General features: G+C 37.2%; 1 protein-coding gene across 31 annotated transcripts in view; it reads right to left on the bottom strand.

Annotated features, from left to right (window-relative positions):
* Nucleotides 1-27,992, bottom strand: part of ZMYM2 (zinc finger MYM-type containing 2) — an 89,041-nt gene that overhangs the window by 36,344 nt on the left and 24,705 nt on the right. For 13 of the 31 annotated variants that reach the window (XR_010469746.1, XM_005501459.4, XM_065049362.1 and 10 more), the window contains 7 exons: nucleotides 23,709-23,994; nucleotides 20,553-20,718; nucleotides 19,503-19,715; nucleotides 8,302-8,452; nucleotides 7,422-7,537; nucleotides 1,572-1,688; nucleotides 866-1,016 (listed from right to left, as the gene is read on the bottom strand). Coding sequence is in view for 29 of the 31 variants with exons in the window: in XM_005501459.4 (XP_005501516.1) it covers nucleotides 866-1,016; nucleotides 1,572-1,688; nucleotides 7,422-7,537; nucleotides 8,302-8,452; nucleotides 19,503-19,715; nucleotides 20,553-20,718; nucleotides 23,709-23,994 (1,200 nt within the window). In the remaining 2 variants the exon portion in view is untranslated. Of the gene's footprint in view, nucleotides 1-865; nucleotides 1,017-1,571; nucleotides 1,689-7,421; nucleotides 7,538-8,301; nucleotides 8,453-17,045; nucleotides 18,308-19,502; nucleotides 19,716-20,552; nucleotides 20,719-23,708; nucleotides 23,995-27,992 lie in introns of those variants that run through there. The other 18 variants (XR_010469747.1, XM_065049427.1, XM_065049408.1 and 15 more) reach the window with 3 other exon arrangements.

The raw sequence follows: 27,992 nt of genomic DNA, 5'->3' as shown, positions 1-27,992 counted from the left end.
TGTTTAATCTGCTTGGGACCAGAGAATCTTCAGCAAGGTTTATCAAATGATAGTGAAAGTGTTGTATTATAACTGAAGAAAAAAAAATTCACTATATCCTTCAGAGACAGGTCATCCAAGCTTGTAGTTAAACTTCTACAATCAGGACTAAATATTAATAGCAGTATGAAAAAACAGCTCTCCAAAAGTAGAAAGGATAGGTTCGTATTAACGCTGTATTTTGCTGTTTCTATTGAAATAATCAATATTTTAATGCAACTTCCAAGAAAAATATGCCCATATACCTCCTCCTTAGTTTGTTTTCTTTTTGAAAATCCAAATCATTAGTCAGGAAAATGACAATGATAGTAACCAACATCAACAGGCATCATTAGAGCTGTTGCTTGAATAACCATTCTAAGCCAATGTAGAAAGAATTTCCACTGCTGTATTAAGTTTTAAAAATACTAACTGAAGAGAAAGCTTGGCATTCCTCAGTGCAGCTGGCGCTGGTATAGGCTCTGCTGCATACATTTAAAGGTTTTTTTGGTGCATATGTATATATGCATGTGCATACATACATGTATGTGTATGTACTTACATACACACACTTAAGAGTGTTGCTCACTCCTTCTTATCCTGGATTAAGTGGTGAAAAAGTCAATGAAAGACCAAAAAAGCAGCTCAGATAAATTAACAAGTACATGCACTAATAATAACAGGTACGTACATTTCATTAAAAATAACGATGAAACTTCTGTTTCAGCCTCAAGTACAAAAAATAAGTTGTTACCTTAAATTTTAACATTAAATGTTAATGTGGTACGTCAACTGCACTATAAATACAATGATAAATACCTTAGAAAAAAACCAAATACATACATACCTTCACTACAAAATGGTCTTTTGATGCCAGAGAAATTCACTGTCTCATGTAGCGTTTTCTCCTCTTGACAGTATTCACAGTATGTAACTATGCAGTGCAGTTTCTTATAATCATCAGAACATGCTCTGCTGCAGAACTGATACACTTTGTTCTAAATGCAAAGTTGCAAAGCATCATAAACAGGTTTAATGGATAGAATCTTAAGATCTGGAGATCGCAAATTTAAATAACAGTTTGCTATTACAACAACTTTAACATGCAAAGTAAATGGAAGTGCAAACACAATCAGGGTATGACATCTAATGCTAAAACTTAATAACTCTCAAACTAACAGCAAATGCTACAAATAGTCCTTTTCATATGAAAATGCTAAACAGAAAACATGCTAATCGATCTTCTCTCAGTTCATAGAGAAGCATAACAATGGTCTACCATATCTGCAGTCATACAATAACTCAAGATGATCTGAGAAATTACATTTTTCTTCAAATTCCACAATTCCTTTTTATTTGTTATTTATGAACAAAGTCTTCTGCTTTTATCCATATCAAAGTTAAACGATATTCTACAGAACCAAGTAATTTTATTAACTTATTTATTTTAAGCTTCAAGACCTTATAAAATAGCTATCTAGAAAAACTGAAGCTACAGGTTTAAACTTTTAAACACTTCGTAATTCTGAAAACACCACCAAAAAATCCCTTACCTCCCATTCCAGTATTTCTGGCTTTGAACAAAAAGAACTTTTGCAATAATTACATTTCAATTGAATATCACTGGGAGAGACAAACTGACCATTTGTTGAAGATTGAACACTGAGAGTCTGAAAAACATAAATATATACATACACATCACTAAAAAAGAAAGTTACTTCTAAAATGAGGTGTTTTTTCAATTAAGCCTATAGTGTTTGAGAATGTGGGAGTTTGTTTATAAGCTCAGGAGGATTTCTGACAAAAGCACAGCAGGTTAGTCTTTTCCCTTAATTCCTTTTCCCTTATCATCTTAGGTTTTCCAATCTCAAATCTCTACCATCACTTCCACCGTAATTTCTTTATGTCATTGTTAAGGCATTTCTTGTACCTTACCTTTCTAATGCCTGTTATTTAAAGGTAATTATAAACGCCAAAAAAAAGTCCCCCAAAATGGAACACTTGTTAATCAGAAAACATGTATTTTCAGACAAACACATTTCACAAACAAATAGTTTCAAATAAGGCAGATTATCAACACCATACCCAAGCACACCACTTGAAAATACAAATAAGAAAGTAAAAGACCTTCAATGAGAAACCTTGCATCTACTCACACTAGAAGAAAAGTAGCTACTAGCCCTAGCTGGCCTTAGTCACTACAGCAAGAAGATGCAATAATTCAAACATCCAGCCCCTGAACAATTAAGGGTTTTCAGACTGAGCAAAATACTACAGATTGTGTGTGTAGGTATAAGAATTTAATTCTGTAACTGAGTAATTCACTTAATGTACTTCTGAGGCAATCAGCAAATAGAGAACCCAATTATACAGTATCTGTAGTCTTCCAGTAGGTCTTACACACCTATAGAACAGTCTTTCGCACACTCCCTAGATCAAGCAACAATGATTAGTGTATTACACATGCGATATTCAAGACGAAATCTGAATCAGTAGTGATTACACACACTTGAAGAACTCAGGACTAATCCTTATGTCCAGCTTCTCAACAAACCTTTGTCTCGTTGCAAACAATGTGGAAACATATTTAAAGGTGACAAGTTCTCTTCTGACAGATTTCTTACTACCTCTCCACTTCATAACAGTGAAAATGTAAAATGTTTCTGTTACAGGATACTTTGTTTCAGACTCTCCTGTTACTAAAGGTTCACCTACACTAAAAAAAAAAAAAAGTAATTGTAATGAGACTGATTACTGATATAAATCCTCACATAAGTGGACTGGTACTGCTGAGTGCCAGCTAGCATCAGTATCTTTTAATGCAGATGCACTGATTCCACATCAGGAGGTGGCACACATTAAGTAGTCATGCACATTTCCCAGTTACGGGCAGGACCTCAGAACAAAATGCCATATACAGCAGAAAAGATGTCACCTTTATCCAAATGGTCCATGGCCCTATAAAGACTTGAACACAGTCTGATGCCCACATATGGTATATTGTCAAATTTTTCTCACTATATCCAGCAAACATCCCTGTGGTTGAGAGAGGTTTGCTAGACTTTGGCTGCTCTAAATAGGTAGCTGAAGACTCCTAATAACATGGAAGCCACAAAAGCGTTCTGAAATCCAGGTCCAATCTGTGCATTCCTGCATTTGCAGGTCTCCGAAAGCAAACAGCACACTCAATACGTGCTGCCATCAAGTAAGCATAATGAAAATCCTACAAGTTTTGATTGAAAACAAAAATCAAGAAGCAAGTATACCCACCACCTCCAGTTCAGGAATGAAGGAAATGTTAAAGAACTAGCAGATGTGACAACTTGTACAAAAACACTGAAAACAGAGGGAAGAATGAAGATGAAATATATTAAGTGCCCATCAAATGAAAAACAATTGTAAGTTTGATGTCTGTAATTACCTTTAAATATGGGACCAAAGCACCCTATTGTGAGGGTTTCAAGGTAAAAGTAAAACATGTTTTTATTGTTTTCTGATGTATGGCATCATTAGAGTCTTTTCTTTCTTTTCCCAATTGTTTGCTCTGATAGAAATTCAGTGCCTACATAGTCTAGGGGGCTGGTAACTGAACAATAACAAAAGACAGAGATGTGAGAAAACAGAGTTTGAGACTGTCCAAAATCATAACTTGTTTCGCAGAATATTTACATCTAACTGTAGATTTATTAGGTATTACTGCTTCTAAAACAAAAACAATGGTTTATTATCATAAGCTCCTAAGGCCAACTAAGTATTTCCCCACAGAAATCCATGAAGAACTGAATTCATATTACTGAAAACTCTAAACCAAGCAGAAGATGGTTGTAAAACCAACAGTTAAGCAAAACATTATTTTGTACACCTCCTTAAAATGTCTATTGTCCTGCTTACAATTAAGGACTGCTTCTGTGTTTTAATTAGTCAAGATGACATGCACACAGCATTTTCATCATCTTGCTTTGCCTCTCACAACATACTAAGAACAGAGAATATCCTTGGGAATTACTTTGGAGCATTATTACACAAAAAGAATAATGCAGGAAAATATCATAAGTTCATTAAAATCTTTCACAGGTAACCCCAACCAACAAGGTTTTATCGATGTTGTGCTTTATCAAAGACACCTTTGAAATAATATATTTGTATGTGTATCCTTCTGAGTATTTTAAATTCAGTCAAAAAAAAAATAGTTACATTTAACGTGACTTTTCTTGAGCCTGTCCGGAACAAGAGCATGGGAAATGTCAAGCAGATTGAAAAATCATTGTGAAGTCCTTTTCAGGCATCAATACAACCACCTCAAACTGCTCGAAGCCACCAGGTTCCTAATGAATTACTTAGGCAGACACAGCCTAAGACTTTCCCGAGACGAGCAGCGTGGTCACACAGCTTCTGGCTGGCCCCACCAGCTCAGCATTAGCGACAGCTCAACACAGAATCAAATTGTGGCAACATTTCTGTATATAAATCTATATGTGGAAGGGCTAGTGTGCAGCCAGACCGTGCCTGGTTTTTTCACAGTTGAGAAAAAATAACTTTGAGAGAATCAAGTTGTTCTTAAACATGAAAAAGAAAAGCAAGGAATCTTTTACATATGGTCATCCGCTAGGACTGTTCCACAAGCAAAATTAAATGGGGAAGGAACCAAACACTCCCTTTACACTCACGCACACACAAACCTTCCAGCCTCAGCATGGAACCCTCAATTATTACGATCAAACTTGGAAAAGTATTTTTGTGACAAGCACGCCGAACTTCCTCCACACTTCCCGCTGCAACATACTCTGTTTTTTAAATATACGTATGCAGGTATGTAATGAAGAACGCTTACAGACACCATAATGATGGCGAGAGAGAACACACCACCAGTGAATAACCAGAGTGAGTAACCTGCCAGAAAACACTGTACTTAGAATTCTTACGCATACTGACCCTACAGATCTCCACATACATCCATAAATTGGAGAAAGAACACAAACAAACCACCCACCAAAGCTTTAGCACAAATTTTCTGAAAACTTTACATATATTTTGCAAGATAGCTTATAAGACACTTGTACAATTGCTAACTTCAGGAAGATACATGTACTACAGCCTCCACGTCCACAACAAATACAAAAGCAGCTTCTTTTTCCTTAAGAGACAAGTTCAAAGCAGCATCTTCAACTGACGCCATATAGGCAGTGATAACAAAACTGTCTTAAAACCATACAGCTTTGGAACAGTTCTGTACTTAACTCTGCAATAACATCTCGCAAGACAAAGCACCAAAGAAGACAAGCTAAGTCACACTATTTTATCAACAACTACCAAACAAAAATCATATCCAGTAGGTTATTTTCCCTCTTCCACTCTTTCTTCCAAGGATGAATGCTCTTGCAAGCTGTCCACACAAAACAGAATATAGATATAGACACGTTTCACAACAAGTAGCTCAACTGAATGTTTCAAATATTTTAATGCATTAAAACAACAGTCAGCTAAAACCAAAAGATTATTCATAAGATAAAATGACAAATCAGCCTAAAGTACAGTAAACAGATTTGGAATTTAAATATTCCAAACCCATTCGTAAACCAAAAGGACTAAAATTTTTGCAGAAGGGAGACACAGATCTGAAACAGCAGTTATTCTCTTCTGAGAAGGGTGATCCCAACAAAGGAAAATGTCCAGGAAGAACAGGCACAGTAGGGAAAAGGTACTAATATAATGCCAGAAAACTAAACCAAGAATTTTCTACGTTAGTAAAAAAATAGTGAAAAATATGGAGCACCATAGCAATCCAGCCATTTTTCATTAGATCACTGCAGTAAGCATTGCAACTGACTGCATGGATTAAAGCATTTTCTGAATTTAGGTTCAGTCCCCTATGTGTCACTTAAGTATAAAAAAGCCTCAAGGCAACACTCACAGTCCAACACTCCCTTTGTGGTACACCATCCTTTCCATCTAACTTCTAAACGAACAGAACAAAAAAAGCTGTTCTCATACAATCAATTCTCATCTAACCGTGGATACATTTTATTATTCTGGACAGCGGATATACGTAAACAATCAAAAGTTAGAAACCGACAGAGATGTTTGAGCAAACTAAGGGTAAGAGAGCGACCACCATCTCGTTCTTTGGTCTCTACTGAGAACTCACAAACTGCATGGCTGCCCTACTTGAACTCCACTACAACAGATCTACGTGTAGCACTGAAACTGCAACAGAACCAACAGCAAGGTCCCGGATCAGAAACCCACAGCCAGCATCAAGTCATCTGGCAGTTACACTCAGTAACATTGCTTAATGTTGACTTATCTCTAAATCCAAGAAGGCCCAGGCTGTGTTTGTCATTCACTAGCTTTATTCTTCTCACTCAAATAGCAGAAGGGTTTTGTTCTGAGAGCTCTTGTGGCTCCAATCAGTTGTAAAGCCATGTAGAATAAAACAGATGCCAAATGAGTTTTCAAGAAGTATTACAGATTTGTCATTACATACTAACAATCTGCATCTATTTTCTTAATCAGTTCCACTGACAGACATCTATTAAATAGGTTAGGATGGAAGCACAGAACAGATCTCTATGATGGAGGTCCTATCCAGGGTATATTAAGGAAGAAATTAGGAGATTGCTGTTTTCTATCAACTGGAAAGCAAACCAAAGTTTAATGACAAATGGGAAAACCATATATGGGTGTAATTGTTCAACAACACGAGGAGGCAATTATCAATCTACAGCACACATCTGGGAAAACTGTTTCTACATACGAGATTTGAAACATTGTCTTTAAAAATGTTCTTTGATCATGTAGACATTAATCACTACAACATTTTACATATGTTTTAACCTTAAGTCATACTAAAAATATGACATTTTCAACAAGCATAGCAGCTTCTTCCAGTTACCTATCATTAGTCCTGCAACACTCCATTTTTTTGACACAATCAAAACAGGTAGTTTCATCCTTAAACACTCCAATAGCTAAGACTCTAACCTTTGACACTCACTACTCCCCATGACAAACCATTGTTAGTACAATATTACACATGAGAATTTTGTTACCGTACTTAGTATAGAAGAGACGAAAATTATTGATCTTCAATGCAAAATAGCCAGTCTCACCTCCATGAAGAGGCTGAGCTGGTAAAAATAAGATGAGCAGTGATACTGGTATCACAGAGAAATGGTATCACAGAGAAATGTGTTATTATTATTCAACATTTTAAGATAGCAGCCAGTATTAGCATTATGAAACAGTCCTTAGATAAAATAAATTGTTGAGCCAGAAGCATCTGCTGTGTTAATTATAACTCATAAACATGTATATACAAGCAAGTTAGTTTAATGTGCAAATACTTAACACAAACACAGGTACACAAATATTTAGGGAGGAAAAGATTTAACACAACAGCTAACCTGAAATTTAGCTACACAACTGGAACTGCAAAAGTTGTACAGTTTTCCATCAGGCATTGTGGCTTGATATTGAGGTAAAGAGTTTCGTTTACAAAAGTGGCAAATAATTCCCATACCTAAAAGAAAAACGTAGTTTACAAACAAAATAATCACAAAATAGTAGCTCAAAAAAAAACCTGGATTACAGGTCAGCTCTTCCCACCATTTAAATGCAAAAAGCTGTTTGTCTGTTTGCCAGTCATCTTCTACAAGTCACTTAAAAGAAACTGCAAAGGTTTTGCTGAGTTCTTCCATTAAAGACCTGCATTAAATATGAAATAGCACCTGCTTCTATGAAATTCATTAGAGCATTTTTGAGTTCACTGAGTTGAGATCTATGCCTGCTTTGTGCACTGAAGAACACACATTTCTGAGCTATTTACTAGTTCCTTTCACGGAGACAAAAAATTTCACCTAGAGAATTTCCACATAAACTGTAACTAACTCTATCCTTCTCCAATTGTTGCTTGAGAAGATAAAATGGGGTGGGGTTGGATCACATACAAAATAATATGAACTCACATGCATGAAAATTGCACTGCCATTCTGTGACACATCAGAGCACATTATGTCTCAACATTTTTCCCCTGGAAGCCTTAAGACAGCTGAAAATTGTTTCTGACATCAAGCAAAAGGCCAGTGGAGAAAATGACCTCTCATGGGTCCATTTACTAGTGCTGAATATAAGATGATCTTACTCTTTTTTGTTTTTAATAAGTTCAAAAACCTATGAAGTTACATCTGCATAAGTAAAACTAAACAGCCCACCCCCAGTATTCAAACCTTTTTAAAAAAAGTCTACTCTCATCAGTGATGAAAATCCATCATCCTTTTCACTTACTTTGTGATTTTGCATATTTTGATTTGTGTGTGTTCATGCATGCAGTTGAGCAGTATGGCTCCATATATCCATTAGGTCCTATGCACTGAGTCATGTCAAAAAACTTGCACTGAACTCTGCAGCCAGTACAAGATGTTAATTTGCCATATTTCTAAAACATAAAACAAAGCAGAACAATGCATTAGTTAAAATTATGTTTGGCTTTTGGTTTTAAATTATGGCACAACAAACACAGAGGAAAACTTATTTGTTTACTTCTGCAATTTGCTCACCCATCAGAACCTTCCTATACTAACTCAGGATCACCCTCTCAGGAGCATTCAGCACTGTGGTTGGGTCTCTTACTCCTGGCGCGGTAAGCTGGCTAAAACTAAACTTCTGTGTGAAGACAGAAACCAAACACATATCCTTCAAAAAAAACAAACCACCAACCAATCAAAAAAAACCCCATCATCCCAAACCCCACCATCTGCAAACTGTGCTAAGAGTATACAGCAAGTTGAGCTGAGCCGCGGAGTTTGAGACAACTGTGTTCCCCTCTCCTAGTTGATGGGACAACAGTTGTAAGAAAAGAAACAGGAATCTGGCACAGCAAAAATTAATGATAAATAATGGTGCTAAACTTTGAAAACATTTCTACTCTCCAAATGATAGCATCCTTAATATTTTCAAGTATGAGTTAGGCACAGTGGTTTCTTGTAACAGCACTGTTGGGAGAACCTCTAACTTTTCAACTCTTGAGTTCCAGTCCTCCAAGCAGGGGAAACACTGCAGAGCTCCTGTGCTCCGCATTGAATCCAACGAGGAACTGTGATTCCAACCTGATAACAGACCCAACTTCGACATCTCTCAACACAGCAGTCAGTCAATCAACCACAGCAGGGAACAAATGTTCTATAAAAAGTCACACCAAGCAGAAATACCAATGACACAGTCAACACACAAAATCAATAGTTCTGATCTGCTACATGTACTACATGGTTCAGTGCTGGGCAAACACGGCAAGCAAGCTTCAGGAAAAAATGTCTAGACACCCTCCCTGCCCACACAAACAGTGTAATGGTTTTGACAGGGATCATAAAGAATTCCTCATCCGAACAGCAATGAGTCTCCCATCAGACAGACTCTCTATCGAGAATTAGAAAATACCCTATTGACACTTAAGCGCTTAAGTTTTCTTCCGTTCTGCTGAGGAATGATTTTGGCACTACCTCTCCCTCTTTCCCCCTTTTTAAGGACTGAAGGGGACGGAAAGGCAAAGCACATTTCATAGGTGCTTCACTTTGTTCAGAGGAACAGAAGCGTCAGTGGATATCTTTCCTTTTCCTATCTTCAAACACCTGCATTTGAGAACTAGCTAAACTCAGTCTTATAGATAGACAGAGATGAAACTTAGAGTTTTATAACATGTATCATCTTCCCTATATTACAAACACGTACATAAAAACGCACAAATACCTGTGTCTGCCACAAACTGGGTGTCGCGCCTTGCGGAGAGCACTAAAATTTCAACATACCACACAACTTCACAAGTTTCACGTGCTGCTTTGATGAAACCTTTGCTGTGAATTTCCTCCGAAAAGTAGTATGTGCCAGATATCAAGCTCCTACTTAAAGTATTTTATACAAGTCCAGGATCATTCCTTCCCATCTTATTTCATTTTTTTTGTTTGCCTTTAAACATGTTACCCAGCACCTAATAATCCTTTTGTTCAGTCACAATATTCACAACATTTGCAGTAAGGACTAAGACCAAAATGCAGCAATTGTACTGTTCTATGAGTTAGAGCTATTCTGCCACTATATATTCAACTCCTCTGACAAGCTACCAGACAAAACCAGGGCACCAGGAACGCTTCAAGTTATACCACCAGTGAAAATACACGAGGTCACAATTTACAAAGGACTTCTTGGAACAAGCTTAGTGGATAACAAGCATAAAAAAATCTGCATGCACAAATAGCCTTGATACCGGAAGAATAAACCAAAATGTAAATCCAGAAGCACTGGTGCAAATATGGTGACAACAAACAGCTTAAGAAAGAGCGTTCACAAATACAATCAGAAAACAATGCACAGGTAAGTGAAACTTTCACAAGTCCTATGTCTGAAATAAAAATCAAACTGAAGCCATGATGACTTCAAGAGACGGGAAGATGAAAATACAGGTTGTAATAAATGAATTTACAGTAAGCTGATCAGAGTGTCATCAGACAATAATCACTGTGTCAGACTACACGTTTCAACAACAATCCCTTGAAAGTAGAAACAGCTTTTGCTAACCAACATCTCAAATATCTCATTATTTAACTGATGTCAAGAAAGGATCATGCACAGAAAGTACAGTGCAGCAGAACGTCCATCACTTCTGAATTTCAAACTTCATTATAATACTGGAGTTGTTTACTATTTCACCCTAGATCTTTCAGACTTAAAAGCAACAAAAATATTTATTAAAAGCATAATAGCAAGACTCTCATTTTATTCTTGTCACAGCAGCTTAGAGTGTTTGAGCATTTCTGCATCATTGGAAGTTTAAACATGTTGTTACACAAGTGGGGATGGGACACTGATGAAGAAAAATATTAAGAGGCCCAAAACCTCTTGAAAATTTTTGCTCCCAAAATCTCATAACCATAGTCTCCTTCAAGCTGAACTTTTCCCTGCGTTTTTATTACTCTTACCAGCACTCCCAATACTTCTAAGTCCCAATATTAAAACTACTCAAAAAACATGGAGTACAACACTATTATAAAAAAGATTAAGGCATCCCTGAAAGCATTCAATCAGCATTATATACAGGTACCTCAAGCAGTCTAACTCCAAGGCTTCTTCCACTGACGACAGAGACCCTCATACTGTACTGTCCCATATATTTTTAGATAGTCATAACGCAGCAAACCAAGAATTTTCTCTTCTGCTTAAGTGTCATATTTCCAGATGAGACTCTCTCTTCTTGAGGTTCTCAGGTAACTTACATCTCTACTCTCACATTTATCACAACATTACCATTAATCTCTAAGAATCCGCAGTACTAATTTCATTCTGTAGCAAAAGCAATATTTGGGAATCCTTTCCCTAGAAGCACCCTTCTAGCTGGAATAAAGAGACAGAAGATTTGCTAAAACTAAAGGGAACTATGGTAAAACATAGTGTCCAAGTGCATTCTTACGAGGTAAGGATTTTTGGCCCGAAAACAAGATAACTTAAGAGGATAATGACTGAACCAACAATTATATAGCGTGGGGCACTATGGGTCAACCATTCATTGTCTTTTCTAGTATTAAGAACTATGGGGAATCCCATGAATATCAACAGAAGTAATTTCAAAACAAACAACAGGAGGCAGTTGTTCACCTAGCAAACAGCAGGTCAGCCAAACTTTTTACCAAACGGTGTCATGGATAGAAAAACCGCTGATATGCGTTCACAAGGAGACTGTACAGGCACTAACTAAAGAGATTGGCTAAAAACAGCGTATAGGAACATTGCATCAAGTTCAAGAGATCCCCTGACCTCTAGACAGTCAGAAGCTAAGAGAATGCTCAGGGGAAAATACCCAAGTACTTGCACTGTTCTTACTCTTCCCTGCACACCCACTTACCTACACTGCAGCAGCCTCTATCCCTGATCCGAACCACAACAGCTGTTCTCATGTTCTTACTACATTTTCCTATTTAATTGAATATTTTAACCATCCTAAAGGAAATGCAGTTGTTTAGAAAAAGAAATCAAGCAAAATGTAAAGCTGCGTCACACCACACAAACCCAAAACTTCCTGACTTTATTTTAAAAAAGATCACGGAATCGTGTAGCTTGGAGGGGGCCTCCAGAGGTCAAGTACAACCTCCTGCTCAAAGCAGGTCCAGAGCTGGTTGCTGAGGACCTTGGCCATTCAAATCTGAGCATCTCCAAGGATGAGTGTTCTAAAACCTCTCTGGAGGAGAGCACTTTTCCTTCAATGCAAATGAAGTTTCCTCTTGTTTTCAAGTTGTCCATTGCCTCTCATCCTTCCACCGTGCACTTCTTAGTGTACAACTTTGTTCTCTCTGCATCTTCCCATTAGACTACTGATCCCCTTTTAGCCTTCTCAAGGTTGAACAAGCTGTGGTCTCCCAAGCCTGCCCTCCTCCGTCATGTGCTCCAGCCCTCTAACCATCTTGGCAGATCTCCACTGAACGGGCATCAGCACATCAACACCTTTCATCCTGTGGAATCCAAAACTGGAAACAGTACTCCATGTGCAGTCCCAGAAGGATGGTGGAGGACCGGTGGAAACCACTTCTGTTTGTAACTGAAACTAATTAAACTCTCTGTTCTTCACCTTTCTGGCTATGTATTTCAATAAAGCTATTAGTGCCTTCCATCTAGTCATCTGTGCTATGGACTTTTATTCTTGACTAAAAAAAGCAGTAGGAGCTGCTTTACACGCCTTCAGAAGGATAGAGAGCAGGATGAAGAACATGCCAGCAGGGTAAGAGAGTATTCTTGCTACTTCTCCCATGCAAGGACCAGTCAACTGAGAACACCAGCTGATTGCTATAATGTTGGGTACCAGCACAAGATTTGTCTCCAGTTGAAGAAAATGCTTTGCAGTTAAATTCATACAGTCCATGGTAAAACAGATCAGTGCATGCTTCTCAATCCAGGCAAACCTCTCTGGTAGATTCACAGACTAACAGTTTCCGAGATTAAAAATAAGATAAATACTGGGAAAACATCCAGAAAATAATATTCTGGGACAGAAACACAGTCAACCTGTGTTCAAATAGAAAGGTAAAGGAGAAAGAAAATATGAATTTTCTGTAAGTAGAAAAGCAGAGATGAGGGTGCTGAGTTACTAGAACAGGCTTCCCAGAGAAGCTGTGGATGCCCCATTTCTAGGAGTGTCCAAGGCCAGGCTGGATGGGGCTTTGAGCAACCTGGGGTAGTGGAAGGTGTTCCTGCCCATGGAAGGTGGGTTGGAACTAGATGATCTTTAAAATGTTCTAATCCAAACCATTGTATGATTCAGTACATGGAATTTAATAACATAGATCTGCTAGTAAGGTAATCAAGAGCAACTAAACTACTTCAGATTTATTTTATAGAAGGATGGTCCAGATGCAACATACATGCCTAAGAAAAGAACCAGATGACAGAAGAATCTGTAACAGTAAAGAAAGATGACACTGTACTATCTATTTAGTCTTTTGAATAATCTCTCCTCCAAGAACAACAAATGTAAACTCTTCCCTGCTCCAACAGATGACATTAAGATTAGTAACACCTCAAAAGCATGGAGTCTTAAGAGCAAAAGCTGAAGTAATTGCTTTTGTGGCCCTTGAACACCAAGTGATTTGTATTTATTTTCCATCAGCTGGTCTCTGCAAAAAGCCAAATCAGTAACTTGTCCAATAACTTTTCCTTGGCAACTCCAACTGCCAGTGGTCCCTTTTTGCCAGTTTTGTTCCCATTCTCAAAGACACTTCACGTCTTCAAGAAGAGCTGAAAACGCTTTCTTCCCCTGCCTCAAAAAGCGAGTTACTTTTACATTAACTGAATGTTTCAGCTGTTTCTGTTTTGCCTTTTCTCCCTGTTCCCCTTAACCCTATCCAAATAGTCCAGGCACAGCACTGCACAGGTGTGGTTAGATCCATCCGAACTCTAGTACTTGGTCATTTCACCTCTTTGCTTCCTTGTCCGAAGAATCTCCTGTGCTGCCACACAGATCACACCTCACCATTTTGACTGCCATAAGTATTTTTATTTAGAACTACAAAGTTGTTTTAACACCTGTGATGTACCTATCTCACTTTATCTTCTAGAATACTGACAAAGTAACATCCAGAACAAATATGATGAATGATATTCACATGCCTAAGGAATCTGATTATATAGGTTTTATAGAAAAACAGCAAGTTCTACAGCTGAAGACAGACCTCTGAACCAGAAATGGCAAATGGTTCCAGAAAACAGGAGTACATAAAAGGTAGAAGATCTGGATAGTTTCTAGGAGGACTTTAGTTGCATCAGAGATGCAAGAAACTAGATGTAAAAATACCGAGAGCCCTCCCACCCGCCCCCAAACAAACCCACATCAGTAAGCAGAAAGCAAGCAGAATTAGTTATTTATTTGCTGATAAAGATTTCTGACAGAGTAAAAAGCACCTAGCTATCTCCACTTGTAAAAGTGTACATCATATCAGATGCCAGTATATCACAGATTACTTAATATCAAACTAAGTATCACCTGAAGTGAGACAAAGCAGTTTAGTATATGAGGAAGAGACTCCACTATTAAACCACAGTTTGAACTGGCTGAAACCACAGAACTTCTCTTTAGGGAAAACAAACCAAACCAACCAACCCCACAAAAACAAAAAACCCCAAACAAACAAAAAAAAACCCAAACAAACCAACCACACAATCAAACCAACAAACACCAAAGGAAAAAAAAACCACCAACCACACACACAAAACAAAACAAACCCACACAACTGAAAAGTCAGTATATTTAATATCTCAGTGTAAAGGAGCCATTCAACTCTCACAACTACTGGTTTTGCCAACAGTATTTACTCTTGAAACAGACACTTGGAAACAAGCCTTTACAAAGCAGTAACAATGGCAGGAAGCAGCAGATTTTGTAGTCAATTGTATTATCAAAATAAAAAGGACAGACCTGCCTTAATAGCAATGAAGCGCCAACAAATAACAGACATGGCATGGGACAAGAAAAAGTGGAAAAGCCCAGATGCTTCCACTGAAGTACTATGTGACAGGACATTCTAGCATAGCATTCAGTGAGATTTAAAACAATGGATAACGCTACATTTTGTAGGATTAAATACAAACTCTACATAAGCAATGAATCATAAGCTGAAGAACTTGATATGCATACTATTGTATACAGTGAAGGCTCCTAAAGCCCTGCACGCAGATAAAGCAGAGGTGAGTTTTAAGGGAGTTTCACACAAGCGGTTGTTTGGCAAGGAACAGAATTCAGAACAAGAAGTGCAGCTGCCTAGGCTGGGCTTTGCTGTTATTTGTAAGTGAACATCTTAAACAGATGGCGCAGCCTGGTTAGTCTTGAAGCACCATCAGTAGTAAGTCTTCACCTAATCAAAGAAATCGATCAAAAGCACTTTTATTCAATGCAGAAGGAACACTTTCACTAGATGAAAAGACACTGCAAGCATCCTCTCCAGCTAGGAAAATACTTAATTTGGCTTGCAATCACCTGGTACTCACTTCATTCCAGAGCTATTAAGAAGCCTATAAGAAATAGCTACAGTTCCTTCCCCCTTTCTGATAGTACACAAATACCATCACTTTTAAGAAGCACCCAAAGCAAGTGAATCCCAGGTCATATTCTAACAAGAAAAATTTTAGTTAAGGAAACAAAAGAGTAATGAAATATTTTAAACTAGTAAAACATTAAACACTTCCATGGCAGAATCAAGAGCACTGTGGACTGATCAGGCCAGTAAGCAAAGAAGTTAAAGGCTGTATTTTTAAAAGGAGACACAGACTCAGCTTAATCTTAGTTGAACAGCGGGAAATTAAAAGGTATGGCTGGTTGCACAAGTCAAGTAACAGAATTCACTTGTTCCTTAGAACAACGTTGTTAAGCCTGCACCCAAGCCCAGCAAACCAGAACACAAACAGCATTGCAACTGCCTCAAAAACGAAGCCAACTAATTTTGTAGAGATAAAAAATACACAACATTATCAGAAACAAACATTGAAACAACATATGTACACACTTTTGGTTAATATGTCTTCATGGCAGGCACATTTGGGGTCTGTTACAATTTCTTGCAGTTACTAGTTTTTAGATGAATCACTAAAGTAATTTCTAAAATTATTACACTCCCATTTTAATTATATGAAATGCCTACTCAAATATTTTGCCGTTTGCACAATTACATAGACAATTTAGCCTCCTCCTTGTCAGATGTGATCTTATTCTCTTCTAGCATTGCTTTTTGTTTCGTTTAGTGTCATTCCTTCAGTCCCTCTTGCCCCTCTACATGTGAAGAGTTTGAACCTCAGTGCAACAGATGAAGAAATTTGTAATCTAAAAGTAGTAGTCTTCTTCGGGTTTAAAAAAAATCCACTCCCAGTACTGGTTTTGTTTTGACATTTTATACAAATTATCGCAGTGATTTCATTTTTGGAGGAAGCATTTTATTGTTGTTTTATCTTTTTTAAAAGAGCTTGACTTGCACTGAGCTGTCTTCACACAGAGCTCTTGTGCTATCAGCAAATTAACATGCTCCTGCATGTAACCACAGTGAGGGTTAGTTAGGTTATGTCTATTTAATTTTTTAAAATTCTTACACCATTTATTAATCTATTTATTTTTCATGGCCTTTTTTTATATGAAAGAAACCTAAGGTCTGCAATTACTTCAGTTTTAAGTAAGAAAGAACAGCCATCACCTCCCAGAAAAGCAAAACACAGAATACAATATCCAAGATTGAGTTTTAAAGAAGGTTCTGAAACTGGTATGTAGGAAAAGCCAAGTGCAACCATCACCTTGAAAGGTGACTTAAGCACTTCAGAATAATCCTACTCCCCATCCCAGGAACAACCCTGTTTCTTACGCTCATCAACAGCCTAAAGCAGAGGAAAGAAGCCCTTTGTAGCTGATAGTTTATCTGGATTTGGTGGCCATTCTGAGAGTCACAGTGATTTTTATTACCCACTTTTTTTTTTCATTCCAGGAAGAAAAAACATCCATCATAAGTTACTGAAAATTTACTGTTCAAATCAGTGTTATATTTATTCAAAAAATAGGGATGAAGTATATAGATAGGTACAAGTAATAAGCATCACTTTTCATTTATTCCTACTACAAACGTATAGCATATGGATAGATGTATGACATTAACAATATAAACTGCTTAATACAAAGCTCATACCAGTAAGACCTGTGTATTTTACAACTGTTTGTAAGAAAACATTTGCTAAAACTGTTGTGTGACACACGACAATCAGTTGTACAACACAATGCTGTAATCAAATGACACATCAATTTTTCCTGTATTATGGATTCCATTGAGTTTGAGTATGTAACAGCAACTCTCACACATTCTCTCCTTCACCAGACCTAATTAAAAAATTCCAAGAAAACATTGTTATGACTGAACACAGCAACCTACAATTTACCAGCTGTGGCCCATTGAGCTGTCAGTAACATTTTTCCAAAGTCTAAATTCCTTTTATAAAAGCAGAATACCTTGAATACATTCAGTTCAAAAAAAAAGCTTAATGTAAATGGAAGTTCAAACCAAAATAATCCTGCTAGACAACTAAATATTCTCAAATTGTGTCCTGAGCAACTTTGACACCTACAACAACATACACTAAAATCCTTCTAATTCTATAGCTTGAGTTTCTCTTAATATCAAAAATAGCCCAAACCCCCACACTCCAGGAACATTTGAAACCTATCAGTTAAGAATTACACTTAATCACCACTCCAAACCAGATGCACATAAACACTAGAGTTAAGCTTCTCAAAGCCTATTACAGTTTCCCAGTACCAAATATTTCCACAAAATAATTAAAAACTTGCTTGAATAAAGGCCACTGTCAGGTTCTCTTAAGGATCCTCACAATAATGGACAATACCTGACACTGCTTGTGAAGATTCCTAGTACTGCAAAGCACTCCTCCTCCCAAACCAAACCAGAACATACCACTTGCTAACCATAACCTTCTCAAATACATATCTAAACACAAAATACAACAATATCTGAACAAACAGTACAGTCTGTAACAAGAGTTAAGCACAGATTTATCATTCAGCCTCTCAAAATTCCATGTTCATTTCATAATTCCATGTGCAGTGCATGTTTTACTGGCTGTGTGGGAATTTCTCAAGTTCAAAGTTAATCTCATGCCTTTTTGTTTCGTCGAGAGACAGTATTCAACGCTTCTTCAAGTCTTTCCATGGCTTCTGGGCATGCCTACGTTTTTAGTATCTTGGAAACCTATCCTGTCCCTTTTGGTATAGCTGTGACAAAAGAATAATGCTTATGTTATGTTTTCAGTTACGCTGTTTACATATGCATGTTTCCAGATTTGCTGTTTGCACATTGCATGTACACCAAGAACAGTCATCCCCAAAAGCATAAAAACTGAATGTCCCAAGAGAAAATACAGACATATATGAAGCAACATTAAATAATTTAAAAACATTCAGCACTGCCTTCCCTTTTCTTCTGAATCATTGCTTTCTTAAAAGTGGAAAGAGATGAAGGAAGAACCCAAAGCAATGTGCAGCACTGGGACCACTCACATATTCAAGTGTGAACTTCAAAATCAGATTATGAAGTTTCTTGCTAGTGAAATAGTACGTTCATATTTCATAACACTATCCCTACTTAGAGCAGAATGTACCAAACAAGAACAAAACAAATGCCCAGATTGCATACCCTCCCCCTAAATATTTAATATTTCAGAGCTATCTTATTATATGATAAATACAGTGATTAATATTTAAACCTTCCAGCCAGCATTAGCAATGATTCAGAGATAAGCTGGCTCCGTAATATGCAAAAGATATCACCACCAGATTTCTTGATATGGAATTTTTTTTAACATCAACAATTTTTACTATCTTATTGGCCTCAAGAATAAATAAAAAACAAATCAAATAAAGAAAATGAAAGCATAAAATTTAACATGTGGCAGAATGAAAGTAACAAATTTTGAAATGCTATGCTGTACAGTGAACAAGATTAGACATGGCACAGGTACACGGCCAATGTATGTTCAGTTAGAACATTCTCACAGCAATGTCCAATATGTGCGCTCTGCACATTTTTGAATGTTTCGACTGCATACAAGCAAGTTTTTGTATCTAAAACATCACTTAAGGACCAGTAAGCTTGTGCATCAGGCTTGCTACTAATATACTCCTAAGTGACACAAGTGATACACCCATTAGAAAGAAACAATTATTAACATAAAATGCAACTGCAATGATATTTTCATTAGTAACAAAGATGTATTGCTATTACAGCAACATCAAAAAAAGCCAGTACTAAAAGGTCCATTCTGGTTGGCTTGCCCTCCCTGGCATTAATTTTATTTTTAGAAGTAGTTGTTACTTAAGACTTCTAAAGAAAAGTAAAGCTATGTTATGAATAACAAGGTAAATTTGAGTATTAATGTTTCATTCTAACTTATAGGTAAAGTGTAATTACCTGCTTGTATTCACCAACGCAGTTCTGACAGCAGAATCTTTTCTGCTGACCATCGATAGTGAGAATATTGTTTCCAGCTCCTTTACTGGGCAAATACTCCCCACAATGCTCGCAGCAATTCATTATTAAACCATTTGCCATCCTGTATTTATTGAAGCAATGGTCACTGCACAGCTTATGAGTCATATTTTTAAAGCTAACTTCATGACGAATCTAAAAAATAAAAATAAAAATAAAGCATCACCACACTAGCGCAAAGTTTCATGAAACTACTAAACAAGCTATAAGTCTTAAATTCAAGTATTAGAGCTAAAACGCAATTTTACTAGCTCACTATCCAAGAACAGAGATGCTCTAAATGACTGTGAAATACAGAAACAGAAATTGGTATTTCTGCTTTCTTTGAAATTCTAGAAAAAAATCTTAGACCCATTTGTTCTTGTAGCCTAGAAGCAAAGCTCACAGGGAAGGATGTAATAATTGCATATTACAGCAGAAGGTCAATTTATACAATTTTATAAAGTACTCAGTTTGCAGGCTAACAGCACGGCATATAAAGACTGGCCAGGCACATATGCTGTGTAAAGTAATAGCCTGAACTTTGGAGGGCTCAGCAATGCCATCGAGATTAAAATCAATACATAAATGAGAATTTAAAATCACGTATATTGTACATATCTCTAAAAAATTTGCATAATCTTTCAACATATACAATAAAAATAATTAATACAGTAAATCTTGACCATTTTAAACAGCAATTGTTCTACATGGGAGACCTGGGTTATAAATACATGATCCTATGCTTAATAAAGGTGTTGACAGTAGCTACAAGATAGCACAAAAAACACTTCAAGTTTCCAAAGAGATGAATGTATTTGAATTCTTTATTCATTCAGTTGCTCTTCATTAATATTATGCCTGAACGTCTTAATACCTCACAGCATATGAAAATACTGAATCCTATTTTAAATTTCCTCATTTCCAGTTGTTTCACTTCAGAACATGTTATTAATATTATTACTGAGAAAGAGAAAAAACAGTGAACCAGACCTCAGTTAGTTTACCACAGATAGTGCATCTTGATTTATTCAAAACTCCTTTTGAGGGATTCTGTTTATCTTCATAGAAGGATAAACATGATGTGCTGCAAAATTCCTGGAAAGACTCACTTGAATCAACTTGAGCAACAATGGTACCTTTCATTGTTGTTATATCTCTGAAAGACAAGAACCAACGCTCTAGTATGCTTGTGTATAAATACATACGTGTATTTAAACAGGAACACATAAGATTTATTTTTGCTTTTAATGCTTACATTTCAAACTGGTTTTGTGGGTGTACAGTTTTTAGTCACATTAAAAAGTTTAATAGTATTTTCGCAACTACTGTACATACTGCAATAACAACGTCTTTCCTGTGTAAAAATTTGCTTTTTCTTTAGATTGGGTTTATTTTTTTCCCATTATATTGTTCTAGAACTAAGTGATGTTAATCCATCTTTAGATAACAGCTGTGGAAAAAACAATCTCACACTAAAAAAAATAACACAGCAAATTTAAACTAGCTGTTTTGCAACTTCACATAAAAGCTATACTTAAAGTTTCATATGAAAAATTTATATTTACAGTAAAAGGCAAGAAATTATTTTTATTTGCGTAAGTCCACCACTTCCAGTATTAATCTCTGCGTCAGATGAGGAGAGGAGAGAACGTTGTTTTCTCATAACCAAAAAGCTTAAAACTCTACCACAAACTTGCCTAGGAGTTTTATAATTTAAAATTTTTTTAAAAGTTAATTCCATCATTACTTTAAAGTTGCAAAGCACCTGAACAGTTCATGCAGTTGCCCACAAAAATTCACCCATTTATTAAACCAGACAATCAACCATCAATACAATTAATTTGAAAGAAAAAAAGCTGCTTCTAGCCAAACTGACACTGTTTTTCACTGAAACTAATTCTAGACTTCCCCAGCCTTCAACTGTATGCTGCGCACACTGCAAACTTAGTAAACTCACTTACACCATACTTGCCAGTGCACCTTTGTAATCAGGTCTCACAAACTCCTAAGGTCATTTCTAAGGTAGTTTCAGTCCTGATTCCAAACTATCACGTACCATAAATTAGACACAGTAAGGAGAATAAAAGCCTCCCCCTTTGCCCTCTAAGCAAAAAAACCTATTCTTGACATATAGGGAATGCTGTTGGGCAGAATAAATAAAAAATTGACTGGGCACATCTGAATCTCTATTGACATCACAGCCGATCACCCGCTGGAAAAGATGTGCCCCAGACACTCAGATGGAGGAGCCCTAGAACTAGGATGTGTGGAAAACATTGGAAAAACGCTGTATGCTTCCCTAGACAGACTCCCTTGAAAATAAACACGTACTGTCCTCAGATGATAACACTCGTGTGTCTGCCTGCTTCCAGTACAAGAAAGTCAGCAGATTTTGGGTTGCCCTTTGGCAAGCAAGTCTGAGATTTGTGTTGGGGGGTGTTATCACTTCTGTTCTGCAAAACAAAGCCAGAGCTCCTGCCCTGAGGAGCTTACAAGCTTCTGGCTGGATTCCACCAGGACTTACAGACACTATCAACTTGTATCAAAGGACACAGTGTGAAGTCAAAAAAAGTAACACAAGTCAATAAAAACTGAAAACACTGTGGAGAATACCAGATATTTCCTATACTTCCAATAATTCCTACGCTATTGATGTAGTTACAAGGATTCAGAAGAGTCCTAGAAAAGTGGTTTACAACAAAATATGTAAGAATTCTGAGTTTTCAGATGGGGTTATACAATATTTTTTTTTTTTAACAAAAGTTATTGCAGGCTTCACTTGGTTTCTGCTTAAAGAAATGTACATATTTAAAGACAAATCTGAGCATTACATTCGAAAGTCTGATCTATGACGTATCAACTACTATAACCTATCCAAGCTCCATTCAAGACATCCTGGATTTTGCTGAAGGTTCATTATCCTTTCACTGAACTGAAATCTGACAATATTATGTCTGCTTGAGTAGGAAGTGAACACAGGAGCAAGTATTGAGCAAAGAGTACCTGGTTTGATACCACCAGGTAGCAAAAATTTGGTAATAAAGCAAAAAAACCTGGATAAGATTGGGCTTCACAACATAGCCATGCTAGAGGGGAACAATTTCACACATATATTGTCTTCGATTTAACTGTGATTGAGTGAGCAACTGCATACCAGTGAAAGAGCAATGACCAACATCACCTCAAAAACTGTCAAAGGTGACTTCACAGGGGATCTCTGGAGATCAAATACACTAAATAAACTATTCTAAGTACCTCCAAAAGCTAGAAATAAAGTATTTCCCTCATCGCTTAAAAATAAAGCCTTTTCATTTAGGGCAGTTTGGTATACAGCATCTTACAATAGAGAGCATGTCTCCAAAGTTGGAAACCAGCACAGATTTAGCCACGAGTGTTCAAGACTTCAGACAGAAGTAAAAAAGATTAATCTTCATCTTTATATATATTAAATCTAGCTGAATATGGTAGTCACCAAATTACTTCTAAAAAAATACCATATAAACACATACGAGCCAACAAAAACACTACAGAGTGGTTTTAACTAGCTCTGTAGAGGCAATGGTTGAAATAATTTGAGCTTTTACATGCATTTTTTAAAAGCTAAAATATGTTAAATTTACTAGGTTTTCAGTGTACTAAGGCATAAACACACAGGATATCAATACTTCCAAAGTATTTTTACTGAGTCTCAAGGAAAAAAAAAAAGATACTCAGATCAGTAGCTCACATGCGAATACAAGCCATTAATCCACCACACCACCTACTTTTTCACTAGCTATAAATGTGTTATTAAGCAAAGATCACCTTCTCCAAAATATATATTAATGAAAGAATTCTTTACTGCAAGCCTTCTTTAGTTCAGCAAGAATTCATCATTAACCTGTGTCACTGCAAGGTGCACTGGACTAAGACTGAACTGAAAAAAAAACAACCCTAAATCAGTAATTTTTAGTGTATTGGCTTTCAAAGAAACAACCTACCATACTTGATATTCAAAAGCTTGTAGACTTTTTGCTACAGCAGATGTGGAGAATTCAACATTTCCAAACAACATTCAAGTGACACTATATAAAGTACTTGCATAGTCAGATTTTATATCATTAATGTAGCAATTCTTTTATATGCCTGAGAATTTCAAGTACTTACTTTCTGCACATAACACAAAGTTTCTTTGGAGTGGGTTTGTGTGAGAACGAGGAGAGGCAGGCAGTAGAACAAAAGAGGTGAGCTGATCCTTTTCGCTGATATGCAGTCTGTCCCTTTTGTAAAGGCTTTTTGCAGTTTGCACAGGTGACCTTAACCTGTTTACAAGGCTGCTGCTGGGCAGAAGGCTGGAAAATCTGTTTAGGAAGTGATGCTACAGGTGACAAGGAATCCACACCTGGTTGCTTCTGATTCCTAGGGAAGGAAGCTGACTGGGATATCCAAGAATCTTCAAGACAAAAACAAACAAACATAAAACTGAATGAACAGACAAGTACATGACCATAAAATATTTTTTCTGTTGGAACTGACAATTAACAAGAGAAATATAATATTTTAGAAATTCGGGTTTAAAGTAAAATGCTGTTTGATGGTACCACTCTCCATTGTTACAAAGCTTCAGAACATGAGCAAGTGTCAGGATGATCCCATCCTACATCTAGTGACAAGTTTTGCAGACCTCAATTCACTTGCACTGGATTTGCAAACAGGCAATTTTATCTTCAGACAAAACTGCAATTATTAACTGCAATAAAGAAAAAAGAGACCAAGAGAAAACATGGAATCTCTAAACTAAGGTTTGAAATATAAACTCTGCAAATTAATAATTTTAGATTTTCATTAGTTATTTTACAGTAAAGCTTTTAACAAGCATCTGTAAGAGTTCATGTGTCCACCCTCAGCGATAAACCCCAGAGCTGGGGCTCCCCACACAAGTTTCCTAGCCTAGCCTGCAGCTGTTCTGCAATTAGGGCAAAGCACAGTGGGTCCACATCTGGGATCTGCATCTATGTCACTGGCTCTGCAGGAGTTCCTGTTTTTCTCAATAACCTTTTCAATGCAATGAAATACCACTTAATATGCAAACTGGCAAAGTCATGAGTGTTCCAAGTCTTCCTCAGTAGAAATCAATGAACCTAGAAAATAATACTTCATTAAGATCTGGCAGTACACGAATCCACGTCCCTGCGTTCCAGACTCCACTAGTCTTCCATCCATCTGTATTTCTGGACAACAGACTACTACGGAACCAAGTCATATTTGCCCAGTCTTTTGTAGCATAACAAGCTACAGAGTAATGTGCATAACAAGAACTTAAGCAATTTTTTTTCTACAACAGAAATACATCTAGAAAGATCACATGCCTTTGTTAAATCACATGTTTGCTGTCTTGGTTTGGAGCAGAATATACAGCTCTGAGGGAAAAAGGTCCCCCAATAAAATATAGTTTCTAGGCTTTTCTCCAGAATCCATGCTTTTACTTTAAATAATTATCATTGGATATTAGGAATACTGAGCTTCTGAAGAATGTCAAGAATGATAAGTTACTTATCCATGAAAACCTGAATAGGCACTTCTTTCCCTTACAAAAAACATATACACACACATTTTCAATAGCATGCGTCAATTACCCCAAAACAGTGTCGAAGCACTTGGGACTTACCTTTCAAGCTTTTTATTTCCAGCATCTAGAACAGTCCTTCACTGTTACTTACTGAACAGTAAACATCTGCAGAAATATGACTGTATTGGGTAGCACTTGTACTACTACTTCTAAGTAAAGAGTAAACACAGCATTTACTGTAACTAAACAAAAATACTAAACCTTCAATGTCTTACTGAATTAACTGGGTATATTCCTGGAGTGTTATTACAACTAGTATTAATGACCAAATATAAGAAAAATTGTTTCAAATTCTAAAACTCCAGATAACAAAAAAACCCTAACCTCTAGACTTCAGCAACTGCCCACACCTTATTCAAAAGGGATATTATCTTGGTGCATAATCATTAATTAAATCATCTCTTTCCCCTATACAGTTTTATTAACAATATATTCTGCTGCATAGCTTTAAACTTAATTTCAGGAACAAAGTTCCAAGAAACCTTGCTACAGGAACAAACAATGCACATTCCTTAGCAAGCAAAAGATCATTTTCCGGTGTGACTTAGTAGCTGTCAAGGATATTCTATTCCTCAGACATGTCAGTGAAGCTGAAAATTTACCCATTGTAACACTTGAGGCTAAATAGAAGAGCTGGAACAAAGAGGCGAGGGGAAGAGGGAAAAGCAGCAGAACGAAGCACATTCTTCTTTAAACCATTGAAGAAGTCCACCTTTGAAAGCACGAGTATCCATACTGATAAACCATGTTACCACGTTGCTTAAGTTAAAACTTGAGTGCCCTCTGTACTATTATGTCTACTACCTCAGGTACATTTATATTCTGGTAGCACCTTAACACCCAAAATAAGCTGAGATTTTCATCTTTTGTCTTAGGTTGCAAGTGGGAGCACACTGAAACTTTTACCATGACCTCCCAGTAACTCATTATTTCAATATTTCTTTAGCATCTTAAGGCTTCAGACAGCTTCCCTTAACTGACATTTTGTTGTATTTCTCTTTCCACAAATATACCACGAGGACAACTAAAGATCATCTTGCTTTTCTGTTTTTGCTTTTACTTCTTCCATATCATACCTTCATAGATATTAATTTTTATGTTTTCTTCACATCTCACCTTTTAACTATGTTACCTCCGTCACTTTACATTCTCTGCAAAATGTGTAAAGTCTGTTTTTCATGTCCTTGAATTGAAGTGGATCACGCTTTCTTAGTTGACTCCTGATGAGTTTCCACACCTCACTGCCCCCAGTCTTCATCCTTCAGTTTCCTACCTGCCATTCTATAATGGCCAAGTTTGAAACTGTACAGTTTCACATTCAATTTCCTCTTACTATAACGCTGTTCAGGGTGTTCCTGTTCTTTCTCACTCATTCCTGCTGTAAAATTATTCTTTACTCTCATATGCACCAGTACATTTATCTGTGGAAATTATGTTTTTCAAAAAAAGCTTAAAAAAATTGTATCAGCATAACTTCAGGCAGAAGTGAGGAGGAAGACAGTTAACGGTTTTAAAGAGGTATCTAGCTCTTGAAACATATTCAGCTACATCTACATTAACAACCTGGTTCAGATCACAACAATTCTGAATAGAATCCTCAGTTTACTAGGTGTCTTCGGAGCAGTTCTGATGCACAAAGTCTAGATTCCATTCAGGAAAACAAAACCTAAGTTACAGATCAAAGGCACCTGAAACACATCTACATGGACTTCTGTTCATGAGGTTCATGCCAGCCCACTTCTCAAGCCTGTCAAGGGCTGTCTGGATGGCATCCCTTCCCTTCAGCATGTCAACTGCTCCACACCTTGGTGTCATCTGCAAACTTGCCCAGGGTGCACTCAGTCCCACTGTCCATGTCACCAACGAAAATACTAAGCAGCACCAGTCCCAATACTAACACCTGAGGAATGCCATTCATCACTGGTCTGCACTTGGACATTGAGCCATTGACTGCAACTCTTTGAGTGTGATCATCCAGTAAATCTCTTATCCACCAAGTGATCCATCCATGACTAACACTGATCCAGAAATCTTCCAAACCACATACAGAATCATAGAATCATCTACATTGGACAAAGACATTTAAGACCATCAAATCCAGCCATTAATCTAGCACTACCAAGTCCACCACTAAACCATAACCCTAAGCACCACATCTATACGCCTTTTAAACACCTCCAGGGATGGTGAATCTACCACTTCCTTGGGCAGCCTGTTCCAATGTCTGACAACCCTTTCTGTGAAGAAGTTTTTCCTAATATCCAAGTTAAACCTCCCCTGGTGCAAACTGAGGTCACTTCCTCGTCCTGTTGCTTGTTACTTGGAAGAACAGACTGAAAGCCTCCACACTACAACCTCCTTCCAGGTAGCTGTAGACAACAGTAAGGTCTCCCCTCAGCCTCCTTTTCTCCAGGCTGAACAGCCCCAGTTCCCTCAGCCGCTTCTCATCAGACTTGTGCTCCAGACCCCTCACCAGCTTTGTTGCCCTTCTCTGAACTCTCTCCAGCACCTCAATGTCTTTCCTGTAGTGAGGGGCCCAAAACTGAACACAGGATTCAAGGTGCAGCCTCACCAGTGCTGAGTACAGGGGGACGATCACTGCCCTGGTCCTGTTGGCCACACTACTTCTGATACAAATACATGTATTTGCCAGAACCCAGCTATCAGCAATTTTGATCTACTATTTTTTTCTAGTAAGATGTAGATGTCACATGTCCTAATTCTTCTGTCATTAGGGAAAGAAAAAAGTACCAGGAAACAACCCATGTTTACATCTTCAAGGCTATAAAATCCTCTACATAGGAAGCAAACATGATTAACAG

This window comes from Columba livia, chromosome 1 (assembly GCF_036013475.1).
Source record: "Columba livia isolate bColLiv1 breed racing homer chromosome 1, bColLiv1.pat.W.v2, whole genome shotgun sequence".
In the NCBI taxonomy this organism is placed as follows: domain Eukaryota; kingdom Metazoa; phylum Chordata; class Aves; order Columbiformes; family Columbidae; genus Columba; species Columba livia.
Note: the sequence above shows the minus strand (reverse complement) of the source record. Positions and strands in the feature narration are given on the sequence as shown.